This window comes from Entelurus aequoreus, linkage group LG06 (genome assembly GCF_033978785.1).
Source record: "Entelurus aequoreus isolate RoL-2023_Sb linkage group LG06, RoL_Eaeq_v1.1, whole genome shotgun sequence".
NCBI classification, from domain to species: domain Eukaryota; kingdom Metazoa; phylum Chordata; class Actinopteri; order Syngnathiformes; family Syngnathidae; genus Entelurus; species Entelurus aequoreus.
Window position 1 is genome coordinate 58,819,769 of NC_084736.1, and position 14,255 is coordinate 58,834,023.

General features: G+C 40.5%; 1 protein-coding gene across 2 annotated transcripts in view; it reads left to right on the forward strand.

Annotated features, from left to right (window-relative positions):
- LOC133652381 (transmembrane protein 132D) overlaps positions 1-14,255 on the forward strand; it is a 134,818-nt gene that overhangs the window by 89,771 nt on the left and 30,792 nt on the right. For both annotated transcript variants that reach the window (XM_062051088.1, XM_062051089.1), the window contains exon 4: positions 11,512-11,698. In XM_062051088.1, coding sequence (XP_061907072.1) covers positions 11,512-11,698 — 187 coding nt within the window. The remainder of the gene's footprint in view (positions 1-11,511; positions 11,699-14,255) is intronic.

Here is a 14,255-nt window from a genome sequence, read left to right on the forward strand (position 1 = left end):
CCCTATTGTTTACAATGATGGCCGCATGAAGTGAGAGAGATTCGGACCGAGAAAGCGACAATTTCCCCATTAATTTGAGCGAGGATGAAAGATTTGTGGCTGAGTAAAGTGCAAGTGAAGGACTAGTGGGGAGTTGAAGCTATTCAGATAGGGAAGATGCTGTGAGAGCCGGGGGTGACCTGATATTCAGCTGGGAATGACTACAACAGTAAATAAACACAAGACATATATATACTCTATTAGCCACAACACAACCAGGCTTATATTTAATATGCCACAAATTAATCCTGCATAAAAACACCTGCGTGTTTGTTATGCTAGCTCCTAGCTCCTCTGCTAGCTCCTAGCTCCATAGAACACGCCAATACAATTCAAACACCTGATCAACACACACAATCACTCAGCCCAAAAGACCGTTCACCTAACCCAAGGTTCATAAAGCTTATATATTTTTAAAAAGTTATGTACGTGACGCGCACGTACGGTACGGTACGTGTTATGCTAGCTCCTAGCTCCTATGCTAGCTCCTAGCTCCATAAAACACGCCAATACAATTCAAACACCTGATCAACACACACAATCACTCAGCCCAAAAGACCGTTCACCTAACCCAAGGTTCATAAAGCTTATATATTTTAAAAAAGTTACGTACATACGCAAAAAAAAGTTGCGCACATACGGTCAAGCGATCAAATGTTTAGAAGCCAAAGCTGCATACTCACAGTAGCACGTCTGCGTCTTTGTCATCCAAATCAAAGTAATCCTGGTAAGAGTCTGTGTTGTCCCAGTTCTCTACAGGCGTCTGTGTATTGAAGTCAAAAGTCCTCCTGGTTAGAGTCTCTGTTATCCGAGTTCTTCCATCTTGACTGCATCTTTCGGGAATGTAAACAGAGAAGCGCCGGCTGTGTACTGTTGTTGCTGACTACGTTCGAAAAATACGTCCATTTCGCACCGACAACTTTCTTCTTTGCTTGCTCAGCTTCCTTCTCCATAATGCAATGAACATGATTGAAACAGATTCATGAACACAGATGTCCAGAATACTGTGGAATTATGAAATGAAAACAGAGCTTTTTCGTATTGGCTTCAATGTGGAAGGCATACCCGTGTTCGCCGGTCTACGTCACGCGCATACGTCATCCTCAGAGGCGTTTCGAACCGGAAGTTTAGCGGCAAATTTAAAATGTCACTTTATAAGTTAACCCGGCCGTATTGGCATGTGTTATAATGTTAAGATTTCATCATTGATATATAAACTATCAGACTGCGTGGTCGGTAGTAGTGGGTTTCAGTAGGCCTTTAAGGCACACCTGTGCAATAATCCATCCATCCATTTTCTACCCCTTTCGGGGTCACGGAGGGTGCTGGAGTCTATATCAGTTGCATTGGGGCGGAAGGCGAGGTACACCCTGGACAAGTCGCCACCTCATCGCAGGGCTCTGTGCAATAATCATGCTGTTTGATCAGCAATCTTGATATGCCACACCTGTGAAGTTGGATGGATTATTTTGGCAAAGAAGAAATGCTCACTAACACAGATTTAGACATATTTTTGAACAATATTTGAGAGGAGTAGTTTTTTTTGTGTATATATAGTAAAACTTTCAGATCTTTGAGTTCAACTCATTAAAAAAGAGAGCGAAAACAAAAGTTGCGTTTATATAACCAGAAGCTTGCCAGAAGCTTGTGGATGGCTACCAAAAGTGCCTTATTGCAGTGAAACTTGCCAAGGGACATGTAAGCAAATATTAACATTGCTGTATGTATACTTTTGACCCAGCACATTTGGTCACATTTTCAGTAGACCCATAATAAATTCATAAAAGCAACCAAACTTCATGAATGTTTTTTCGTGACCAACAAGTATGTGCTCCAATCACTCTATCACAAAAAAAATAAAAGTTGTAGAAATTATTGGAAACTCAAGACAGCCATGACATTATGTTCTTTACAAGTGTATGTCAACTTTTGACCAGTTGCTTAAAAACCTGAAAAAAATGTATATCTTCATAACAAATGTTATTTTTAAAAATTTAGGGCCAATAAAAATGAGTTGTGGGCCATACACTTTGCACACTCGTAGTTTGGCATAGTGGTTAGAGTGTCCGCCCTGAGATCGGTAGGTTGTGAGTTCAAACCCCGGCCGAGTCAAACCAAAGACTATAAAAATGGAACCCATTACCTCCCTGCTTGGCACTCAGCATCAAGGGTTGGAATTGGGGGTTAAATCACCAAAAATGATTCCCGGGCGCGACCACCGCTGCTGCCCACTGCTCCCCTCACCTCCCAGGGGGTGATCAAGGGTGATGGGTCAAATGCAGATAATCATTTTGCCACACCTAGTGTGTGTGTGGCAATCATTGGTACTTTAACTTTAACTTTGACTTATAGTGTATTTTTAGGCAGCAGTAACAGTTTGAACAGGGTGTAAGATCATTTTATAATGGAAGTACCTTATTTCCTGAAGTGCAACATCAATAGTTTCTGCTTAGCCCCGCCATCGATCTCAAATTAGGTAGTCAGTAGGCCATGACTTTTCCTTAGCACTATTGCAGGGGTCGGCAATCCAAAACGTTGAAAGAGCCATATTGGACCAATAATAAAAAGAAAAAATATGTCCGTAGCCGCAAAAAATTAAAAGCCTTATATAAGTGTTATAATGAAGGCAACACATGACGTAAGTGTCTATATTAGCTATATATGCCTACTATCAAAATGACTGACGCAAATCTTCGTTGACAGGAATGTTGTGTTTTAATTTTTATTCTACACATTTTTGCAACATTGGAAATCGTTAGTAAAATGGAGGCTTCTCACAGGATGAGATAACTTCCGGAAATTACTGGCTCACAATGGCCAAAGGTATAGATGTGTGTGTCCAAGTTCAAGGAACATTCTAATGGATTTATTACAATCTTTGCAAGCTGGGTAACATTTGCTGAGGTCTGGAACAACATGGCACACAAACAACTATCAGAAATGCAGCCAATATTATTACATCCAGATAGCCTGTCACGAGAAATGCAAATATAAATTAAATACACAAAGGAAATTAAATGAGCTCATATATACCTACAAATTGTCATAACAGAGGGGTTTTCGCAGCTTACTGCGAGGATTGTTCTCCCGGGATGCAATCGGACTATTTCGGACAAGGCGTGAAGGTAAGAACATATTTAATTATTCAAAATCCTACACATCACAAAAGACACAAACAAAAGGAAAGCGTGCCGTACGCACGAGAGGCTAAAGAACAAAAAATTTAACGCAGAAAATATAGACGTTAACACTTAGCATGAACTATGGCAGAGCAAGAACAAAACTTACTGTGGTAAGAAACGAGCAGCATGAACTATGGTAACGCATGAAAACAAGCAATGACGCCCGGACGACTAACTGGCAAAGACAGGCTTAAATATCGGTCTTCTGATTAGAAACAGGTGTGTCCCGAACGCAAAAGGCAGGTGAAAATCATAAGTCGCCATGGAAACTAAAACAAACAAGGGTGCCCCAAAACAGGAACTATGAAATCTTAAATATAACAGAAAATAACAAAAACATGATCAAGACCACAGATCATGACACAAATGAGGCATAATGATGCAATATGTACATACAGCTAGCCTAAATAGCATGTTAGCATCGATTAGCTTGCAGTCATGGATTGACCAAATAGGCCCCGATAAAGCACTCCAGCCAGTCAATAAAATCAACAAAGCTCACCTTTTGCGCATTCACGCACAGCATTAAACGTTTGGTGGACAAAATGAGACAAAGAAGGAGTGGCATGAAAACACGTCTTTCTGTGGCAGCGTCGGAGAAAGTTGTACATGTGAACAAACTACGATGAGTTCAAGGATCGCTGAAATTAATAGGACAAAACTGTGCTCGCCAAATACTCTCATCAGTGAAGCATGTTTAATAAAAAAACAGTGGGATTTCTAACAATTAGGAAGGTTTTTGTCATGTTTGTCCTCCTACAGAACAAATGTATTTATATATATATATATACACTACCGTTCAAAAGTTTGGGGTCACATTGAAATGTCCTTATTTTTGAAGGAAAAGCACTGTACTTTTCAATGAAGATAACTTTAAACTAGTCTTAACTTTAAAGAAATACACTCTATACATTGCTAATGTGGTAAATGACTATTCTAGCTGCAAATGTCTGGTTTTTGGTGCAATATCTACATAGGTGTATAGAGGCCCATTTCCAGCAACTATCACTCCAGTGTTCTAATGGTACAATGTGTTTGCTCATTGGCTCAGAAGGCTAATTGATGATTAGAAAACCCTTGTGCAATCATGTTCACACATCTGAAAACAGTTTAGCCCGTTACAGAAGCTACAAAACTGACCTTCCTTTGAGCAGATTGAGTTTCTGGAGCATCACATTTGTGGGGTCAATTAAACGCTCAAAATGGCCAGAAAAAGAGAACTTTCATCTGAAACTCGACAGACATTCTTGTTCTTAGAAATGAAAGCTATTCCACAAAATTGTTTGGGTGACCCCAAACTTTTGAACGGTAGTATATATATATATATATATATATATATATATATATATATATATATATATATATATATATATATATATATATATATATATATATATATATATATATATATATATATATAATTTTTTTCTTCCATCTTTTTCCATTTTCACACATCTCTGAAAGCGGTCCAGGGAGCCACTAGGGCGGCGCTAAAGAGCCGATGCGGCTCTTGAGCCGCGGTTTGCTGACCCCTGTACTATAGCTATCAGTGGCTCCTGGGAGCCAAGGTGCACCCGTTTTTGTCCGCCTAGATCTCTGCTTCATAAAGATCTCAAAAAGTCTGTATTGCATTATTCTTCATACTTCAACTCTTAATACCAAAAAAAATGCATTAGTGTGGGTTGACACTGTATGTATATTAAATGCTTGCCATTCTGAGAGTAACCATGATTTATCAACAGTGCAGAGGGTTTATCTAATATTTAATATAATGTATACACAATGCTTGAGGAAGACATACTATAATAGCCCAGATTGCTTCCTGGGTCCTCTAAAAAAAAGTGTGACTAATTGTGTGCAGTCTGTGCTCATCATCACTACTGAGACTATTTAAAAGCAGTTGACATATGTTGGGAAATGTATTTTTCATATATGTCCGTATAATAGGGGAGCTGTTTATTGGGGGTTAAAAGGACGTCATAAAATCGCACCACGCAGACCCATTTGACGCAGATTATCTATAATCATGGTTTTCCTATATTTTCTTAAAATGAGTGATGAATATTGATCGATCCTGAATGCAAACGTCGATTATGTCAGTGTGTCCCGACAGCAAGGTCATCCTGTCATATTCCTCCACCTATTATTAATTTTACACCCACAGACCACTATTGAGTCATTTTTAAAGTGATTTGTTGACTTTAATGAGTTTTTACAAAACTTTTTTTTTTCGCACAAATGAAAAATCCAGTTTCTCCTCAGGACAGAGACTTAGTATAATGCAGCCTGCATTTCCATAACATCAACATGTGCATGTAAATGAATGATTAATAACAAGTCTTTGATTTATTACAGCGCGCATTAATCAAAAAGACGAGAATATGCACGGTGATCAACAAGATTGCCATCAACGTCTTAAAGAATTTTACACTGACATTCGACAATCATCACTCTTGACTTGATTGATTGATTGAGACTTTTATTAGTAGGTTGCACAGTGAAGTACATATTCCGTACAATTGACCACTAAATGGTAACACCCGAATAAGTTTTTCAACTTGTTTAAGTCGGGGTCCACTTAAATTGATTCATGATACAGATATATACTATCATATATACTATCATCATAATACAGTCATCACACAAGATAATCACATTGAATTATTTACATTATTTACAATCAGGGGTGTGGAGGGAGGGGGGGGGGGGTGTGGGGGGGGGATATGGACATCAAGTAGTGGACATAGAGAGAGAGAGAGAGAGAGAGAGAGAGAGAGAGAGAGAGAGAGAGAGAGAGAGAGAGAGATCAGAAGGCATAAGAAAAAGAATCTGCATTTGATTGTTTACATTTGATTATTAGCAATCCGGGGAGGGTGTTAGTTTAGGGTTGTAGCTGCCTGGAGGTGAACTTTTATTGCGGTTTTGAAGGAGGATAGAGATGCCCTTTCTTTTATACCTGTTGGGAGCGCATTCCACATTGATGTGGCATAGAAAGAGAATGAGTTAAGACCTTTGTTAGTTCGGAATCTGGGTTTAACGTGGTTAGTGGAGCACCCCCTGGTGTTGTGGTTATGGCGGTCATTTACGTTAAGGAAGTAGTTTGACATGTACTTCGGTATCAGGGAGGTGTAGCGGATTTTATAGACTAGGCTCAGTGCAAGTTGTTTAACTCTGTCCTCCACCTTGAGCCAGCCCACTTTAGAGAAGTGGGTAGGAGTGAGGTGGGATCTGGGGTGGAGGTCTAGAAGTAACCTGACTAGCTTGTTCTGAGATGTTTGGAGTTTAGATTTGAGGGTTTTGGAGGTGCTAGGGTACCAGGAGGTGCATGCGTAATCGAAAAAGGGTTGAACGAGAGTTCCCGCCAGAATCCTGAAGGTGCTTTTGTTGACCAGAGAGGAAATTCTGTAGAGAAATCTCGTTCGTTGGTTAACCTTTTTGATTACCTTGGTTGCCATTTTATCACAGGAAAGGTTAGCCTCTAGAATGGAACCTAGGTAGGTGACCTCATCTTTCCTGGTGATGACACTGTCACCTACTTTTATGGTGAAGTGATTGACTCTCTTAAGTTTGATGTGGGACCCAAACAGGATGGATTCTGTTTTACCCAAGTGGATGGATAGCTTGTTGTCAGCGACTACAGTCACTAATTTACACGTTCTACCCAGGCCCGATTCAAGGTATTTGGGGCCCTAGGCAAAGTGAGTACCTGGGGACCCCAATCCACACCTCCACCTCCAAAAAAAAAATAAAAAAATCTTTAACCGATTGAAGCACACACACTTTTCAGTCCTAAACATTTTTAATTAAAACAGGACTGTTTTCTATTAAAAAAAATATAACGTGTATATATCAATAGGTTTATCAATATGTATGCATTCTATCAATTGTGTAATTAAAATGATTACAAACAGAACATTTACCTAAACTTTAATAGATATGAATAAGTATACAAAATATAAGATATGCTAATAGCATTTATAAAATACAAAATATTTACAAATTACACTTTTTTTTTCCAATTGATTTAAAATAAGTATTTGCTTATTTTTACGTTTTATCCACTGACTTTGAGGCTAACAAAGCACATTTCAAAGCATTAATAAGCACATCTGTTAACACAGTCAAGATCATGGAGGGAGTGGTGCAAATTGTTCCAGAGTCTGGGAGCTATATATAGCCTGGAAAGCCAGGTCTCCACGGGTTTTAAAACAGGTTTTTGGGATCTTTAGAAGACCCTGGCCTGAAGACCGGAAGGCTGCGCCCTGAAGAGTAGGGGCATAGCAAGTCGGTGATGTACTGAGGGGCCCCACCATGCAACGCACGGAATGTCAGGACTAAACTCAATGCGGAATTTAAAGGCCTACTGAAATGAATTTTTTTTATTTAAACGGGGATAGCAGATCTATTCTATGTGTCATACTTGATCATTTCGCGATATTGCCATATTTTTGCTGAAAGGATTTAGTATAGAACAACGACGATAAAGATTGCAACTTTTGGTATCTGATAAAAAAAAGGCTTGCCCCTACCGGAAGTAGCGTGACGTAGTCAGTTGAACATATACGCAAAGTTCCCTATTGTTTACAATGATGGCCGCATGAAGTGAGAGAGATTCGGACCGAGAAAGCGACAATTTCCCCATTAATTTGAGCGAGGATGAAAGATTTGTGGATGAGTAAAGTGCAAGTGAAGGACTAGTGGGGAGTTGAAGCTATTCAGATAGGGAAGATGCTGTGAGAGCCGGGGGTGACCTGATATTCAGCTGGGAATGACTACAACAGTAAATAAACACAAGACATATATATACTCTATTAGCCACAACACAACCAGGCTTATATTTAATATGCCACAAATTAATCCTGCATAAAAACACCTGCGTGTTTGTTACGCTAGCTCCTAGCTCCTCTGCTAGCTCCTAGCTCCATAGAACACGCCAATACAATTCAAACACCTGATCAACACACACAATCACTCAGCCCAAAAGACCGTTCACCTAACCCAAGGTTCATAAAGCTTATATATTTTAAAAAAGTTACGTACATACGCAAAAAAAAGTTGCGCACATACGGTCAAGCGATCAAATGTTTAGAAGCCAAAGCTGCATACTCACAGTAGCACGTCTGCGTCTTTGTCATCCAAATCAAAGTAATCCTGGTAAGAGTCTGTGTTGTCCCAGTTCTCTACAGGCGTCTGTGTATCGAAGTCAAAAGTCCTCCTGGTTAGAGTCTCTGTTATCCGAGTTCTTCCATCTTGACTGCATCTTTCGGGAATGTAAACAAAGAAGCGCCGGCTGTGTACTGTTGTTGCTGACTACGTTCGAAAAATACGTCCATTTCGCACCGACAACTTTCTTCTTTGCTTGCTCAGCTTCCTTCTCCATTATGCAATGAACATGATTGCAACAGATTCACGAACACAGATGTCCAGAATACTGTGGAATTATGAAATGAAAACAGAGCTTTTTCGTATTGGCTTCAATGTGGAAGGCATACCCGTGTTCGCCGGGCCACGTCACGCGCATACGTCATCCTCAGAGGCGTTTCGAACCGGAAGTTTAGCGGTTTATAAGTTAACCCGGCCGTATTGGCATGTGTTATAATGTTAAGATTTCCTCATTGATATATAAACTATCAGACTGCGTGGTCGGTAGTAGTGGCTTTCAGTAGGCCTTTAACTGTAAGCCAATGAAGACTGGATAAAATGGGGGTAATATTTAAGCAAAATCGATATGGCGTACGAACTAAGGACAAACCCATTAGGTTATAGTTAGGACCTATATAAAAGCGTGGGTACATAAAGTTTGGAAATCAATGAAAAAAACAACAATTTTTTCCACATTTTTGTTTACTAGCACCCACCTGTGTTGCTATGCTCTATTATAAAATAGTGTGCCTCTCATACTTACCATATCCATATGCTTCATCCCAGTGGCGGGCCGTGCATTTCACGCATAGGCCTTCAGTGATGTCCTATGTTATGTTGGTTGGGGGAAATACTATACAAAAACACACTTGCGTACTACCGAGTATCGAATAACCTTAACAGTGTACAAAATGGGGGGTGAGGTGAGGAAAAACAAATTGTCTAAGCCTGGGCCCCTGGAGAGGGGGTCCAGACTGAGGCCAAGGGGAAAAGCTCTTAGCACACAAACATGTGTGTAAGAGGGAAACATCAAAGAACACAAAGGACATTAAATATATTAAAAGAGCAGAGCTGATGCAACCAGCACTTCTACACACATCCACTAAAGTAAAACAACAACAACAAATAATATATACACTGTGGTGGCCTCTGCTGTGTTCCACGCCATCGTCTGCTAGGGTGGGGGGGGAGCATGGCCAGAGACAGGAGCAGACCCAACAAAGCAACCAAGAGAGCCGATTCCACCCTCGGCCGCCCACCAACTCTCGGCCAGTGTCCAGTCCGCATGGATGAGCGAGGATACGTCCAATGAAACATAGAAACGTGAAAAAATAAAATATTTGAACTCAAAATTTGCAGCACTCATTGGAAGCCATAAGGCAGGGGTGCCACTCAGTTGGTTGATTCGCTTGGAAGTAGCGGACAAACCATTTCACCGGCTGGCACAGGTTAGCTAGCTCCGTGGTTGGCTGACCTTGTTTCACGAGATCTAGCCTCTCTTGAAATGTCCTTCTTGAAAATGGCCTTGCAAGTGTATATCTGCAACTTAATCAACGTTTTCCTCTCTCCTTCGGCAATCGTGGGTTAAAAAAGATGTCTCTGCTAGCCAAGTGTGGCTCGTTACAAGTGTGCGTAGCAAATCCTGTTTTTGCAATTTACAACAGGGGACGTGAAAGTCACGTTCAGCTTTTCTACCTAGAAGGGATACGGTGATCTGATTGGCTATCGCAACAAATTGAATGAAATGTATGTGCCCCGTTCGCCTGCACTGCATAGGCCGCCACTTTGTTGATTCAGATTCAAATTTCAGACAGCGCTGGCAACAAGCTAGCTGAATTCTGGATAAAAGTTCTTACGTAAAAACAGCAACAATGGAGCCTAATATGATATGAAAAGAATACGATGAATACTTGTATATATTTAGGAAAAAAAATAAAAAATACCATTAACTTTTATTAAATTATGATAATGATTTATGTTAGGCCTGTTATGTACCAGGGGGGAGTAGACGGCACAGACCACAAGGGGGCGTAGTAGCTGTATGTATTTATTATATATATTTACAAAATATATAATAATCAAACAATAATAATATAATCTACACACGGGTATAGAGTGTGACAACAATCTGAGGGGGTGTATAATAATAATAATAATACCTGGGATTTATATAGCGCTTTTCTAAGTACCCAAAGTCGCTTTACATGTTAAAAACCCATCATTCATTCACACCTGGTGTTGGTAAGCTACTTTCGTAGCCACAGACTGACGGAAGCGTGGCTGCCAATTTGCGCCTACGGCCCCTCCGACCACCACCTATCATTCATTCAACATTCATTCACCGGTGTGAGTGGCACCGGGGGCAAGGGTGAAGTGTCCTGCCCAAGGACACAACGGCATGGTAAGAGGCGGGGAGCGAACCTGCAACCCTCAGGTTTCTGACACGGGCGCTCTACCCGCTACGCCATGCCGCCCCAATGTATGGTGTGAGACTATGTGTAGGAATTAATGAGTGTGTTACTGGGAGTGTTGAGCGAGAGGCGGAAGTCCCGGAGGGGAAAGGCAGGCTCGAGTGTCCGTGAGACAGGCAGGAAGTCGGGGGGCTATAACAGGGCGTAGGAGATCCGTGTCCAAGCAGGGGGTCGAGGATCGAGGGAGGCAGTCCGGAATCCAAAGGGGAGTCGAAGCACACAGCTCGATCGCGGGAGACAGGTAAAGCACTGCGGGAAACACAAAGGACATAAGACACGGGAACTTGGAAGACACAGAGAGAGAGCAAGTACGTGGGAGGGAAGCCAGAGACGGGATGCTTACCACGAAGAGTTAACTACGTTCCGGCGCCAGATCTTCGGGTTCGCTGTTCTTTATACTGCTCGCCTTCATCAGTCCCAGGTGCGCAGATTGCCGATTGCCTGCAGCCTTGCCATCACTGCTTTATCCAATCTATTGTTTGATTGCTGTGATAGCCGAGTAAATAAATTCACCACTAAATGCCATCTGTTTCTCAGCGTCTCTGTTTAAGCGTGTCATCAAGCTCGAAACTACCCATTTGCTACCTTCTCAGCGGCTAAAAGGAAGAAAATAAGTCACAAAGTGTCAATTTAGATGTCCTATCAAATTTAAACAAATCATTTTTCTTCCATCCCAGACATGAAGGCAGTCATCTGGAGGTGCTTCAAATGGATTTTGAGGTTGATGAACTTAGCAGTCCTGTGGACAGTCAGGTGATCATATGGAAGCTGGAGCTCCCGTCCAAAGGTGCTGCCAAGACCGAGGGAGCTATGAGGATCTACACCACACAGAGAGACTTTATCGGCCTGGCCCCTCTAATAATGGTGAGTAGGCAGAAACGTGCATGTTGCAGGGGCCGGGGTAAAGGTCATTGTACCTTGAGGGAAATTTGTCTGAGGCATCTCTGCTACAATAGGGCAGAGAAGATACAATCACATACAAACACAGACATTAAAGGTGACCAATGATTATTTGAATGTTCATTTAATTTAAAACACACTTTTGTGGTACTAGTGGTATGCGGACTCCATCAGTGGTACGCCAAATAATTAATGAACTGTTCAAACTTTGTGTAATGTTACAGTGGCCAAAAATATTTAAATATACTTGTTAGATGAAACATCTGCCTTGTTTTTAATAACCGTATTTTCTGGACTTTAGAGCTCACCGGTTTATAAGTAAAACAAAAATGAACACAAACAACATTTTTGAAGAAATAATTATTTTTACACATACTAGCCGAACCGGATATGTTGTGAAATGACATATTTACATAAAGAGATTGTGTACATTTTTATTTACACACCTTAATTGTTTCCAAAGGGTTGCCTGTAACACGGCAGTAAAACAGCTGATCAAACAAAACAGAGGTCACCGTCATGGACCCATTAGCTTTGCGTTAGCTAGATCTCCAATCAGCTAAACAGACTCAATAACTCAACTGTGATGTTTTGGTGAATTTACAGAGGAATTTGTGAAACTGAAAAAATACAAAAACAATGCCATTGTACGGTTAATAATACTAACACAATCACACTCGTAAACGTGTTAGCATATTAGCTAATGCTAACAACACTAGCAGTAAAACTAGAATTAACACAAACAACATTTTTGAAGAAAACATTATTTTTACACGTACTGGTATGATGTGAAAGGAGATATTTAAATAAAGAGATTTTGTAAATGTTTATTTACACACCTTATTGTTTCCAAACAGTGCCTGCAACACGGCAGTAAAAGGGCTATCCAAACAAAACAGAAGTCATCGGTATGGACCCATTAGCTTGCCGGAAGCTAGATTTCCAATCAGCTAAACAGACTTAATAACTCAACTGTGATGTTTTGGGTGTAATTTACAGAGGATGTTGTGAAACTGAAAAAATACAAAAAGAATGCCATTGTGCGTTAATTTTACTAACATAATCACACTCGTAAACATGTTAGCATATTAGCTCATGCTAACAACACTAGAAGTAAAACTAAAATTAACACAAACATTTTTGAAGAAAACATTACTACATTAAAAATTTTTACACATACTGGTAGGTTGTGAAAGGAGATATTTAAATAAAGACACACCTTATTGTTTCCAAACAGTGCCTGCAACACGGCAGTAAAAGGGCTATCCAAACAAAACAGAAGTCAGCGGTATGGACCCATTAGCTTGCCGGAAGCAAGATCTCCAATCATCTAAACAGACTCAATAACTCAACTCAATTAAACTCGTATTGTTCGGACTATAAGGCGCTGAGGATGTCGTTGTGGCTTGTGCAGCCCTTTGAGACACTTGTGATTGAGGGCTACATAAATAACCTTTGATTGATTGATTAAAATCCTTTCATTTTCTCAAAAATCGACAGTGCACCTTATAACCCGGTGCGCCTAATGCACGGAATAATTGTGGTTGTGCTTACCGACCTCGAAGCAATTTTATTTGGTACATGGTGTAATGATAAGTGTGACCGGTAGATGGCAGTCACACATAAGAGATACGTGTAGACTGCAATATGCCGCCGGTAAACAACACCAAAACTTTAAATGTTGAATTGAAAATATAGAACATTACACACGACACTCAAAAAATTTGTCGAAATGTTTTGGTACGACTTTGAAGCCGCACCGCTTGGATTGTCGGCCCAATACGGCTATCGTAGTCAGAGATACAAGTATTGTTTGTATAAGGACCGCAAAATGATAGACATATTATCTGGCGTTTTGTTTGACAATATTATGCAAAACCAACTTTTCTTACCTTTTGGTACCTGCTGATGTGTATTTGAGATCTGCATAAGTCCTGAAAATTTGCGCACGTCCGCCACTGTGGTCCGTGCCGATGCCGTAGTCGATAAGCTTCTTTTTTTTCACTATCTTCTTGTTATGGGACATTCACACTCTGCTGTTGCCATTTCTAATATGAAGTAGTGTAAAGTTCTAACTTATATCTCGCTATGGAAGCGCTAAAAACTACCAGTGTAGTGGGTTTACATAATTCTAAAGGCCTACTGAAATGAAATTTTCAGGTCCATTCTTTGTGTCATACTTGATCATTTCGCGATATTGCCATATTTTTGCTGAAAGGATTTAGTAGAGAACATCGACGATAAAGTTCGCAACTTTTGGTCGCTGATAAAAAAGCCTTGCCTGTACCGGAAGTAGCGTGACGTCACAGGTTGTGGAGCGCCTCACATATGCACATTGTTTATAATCACTCCCACCAGCAGCGAGAGCGATTCGGACAGAGAAAGCGACGATTACCCCATTAATTTGAGCGAGGATGAAAGATTTGTGGATGAGGAAAGTGAGAGTGAAGGATTAGAGTGCAGTGCAGGACGCCAGGATGTTGTTTTTTTTCGCTAGGTACAAGGGCTCATTGGATTCCAC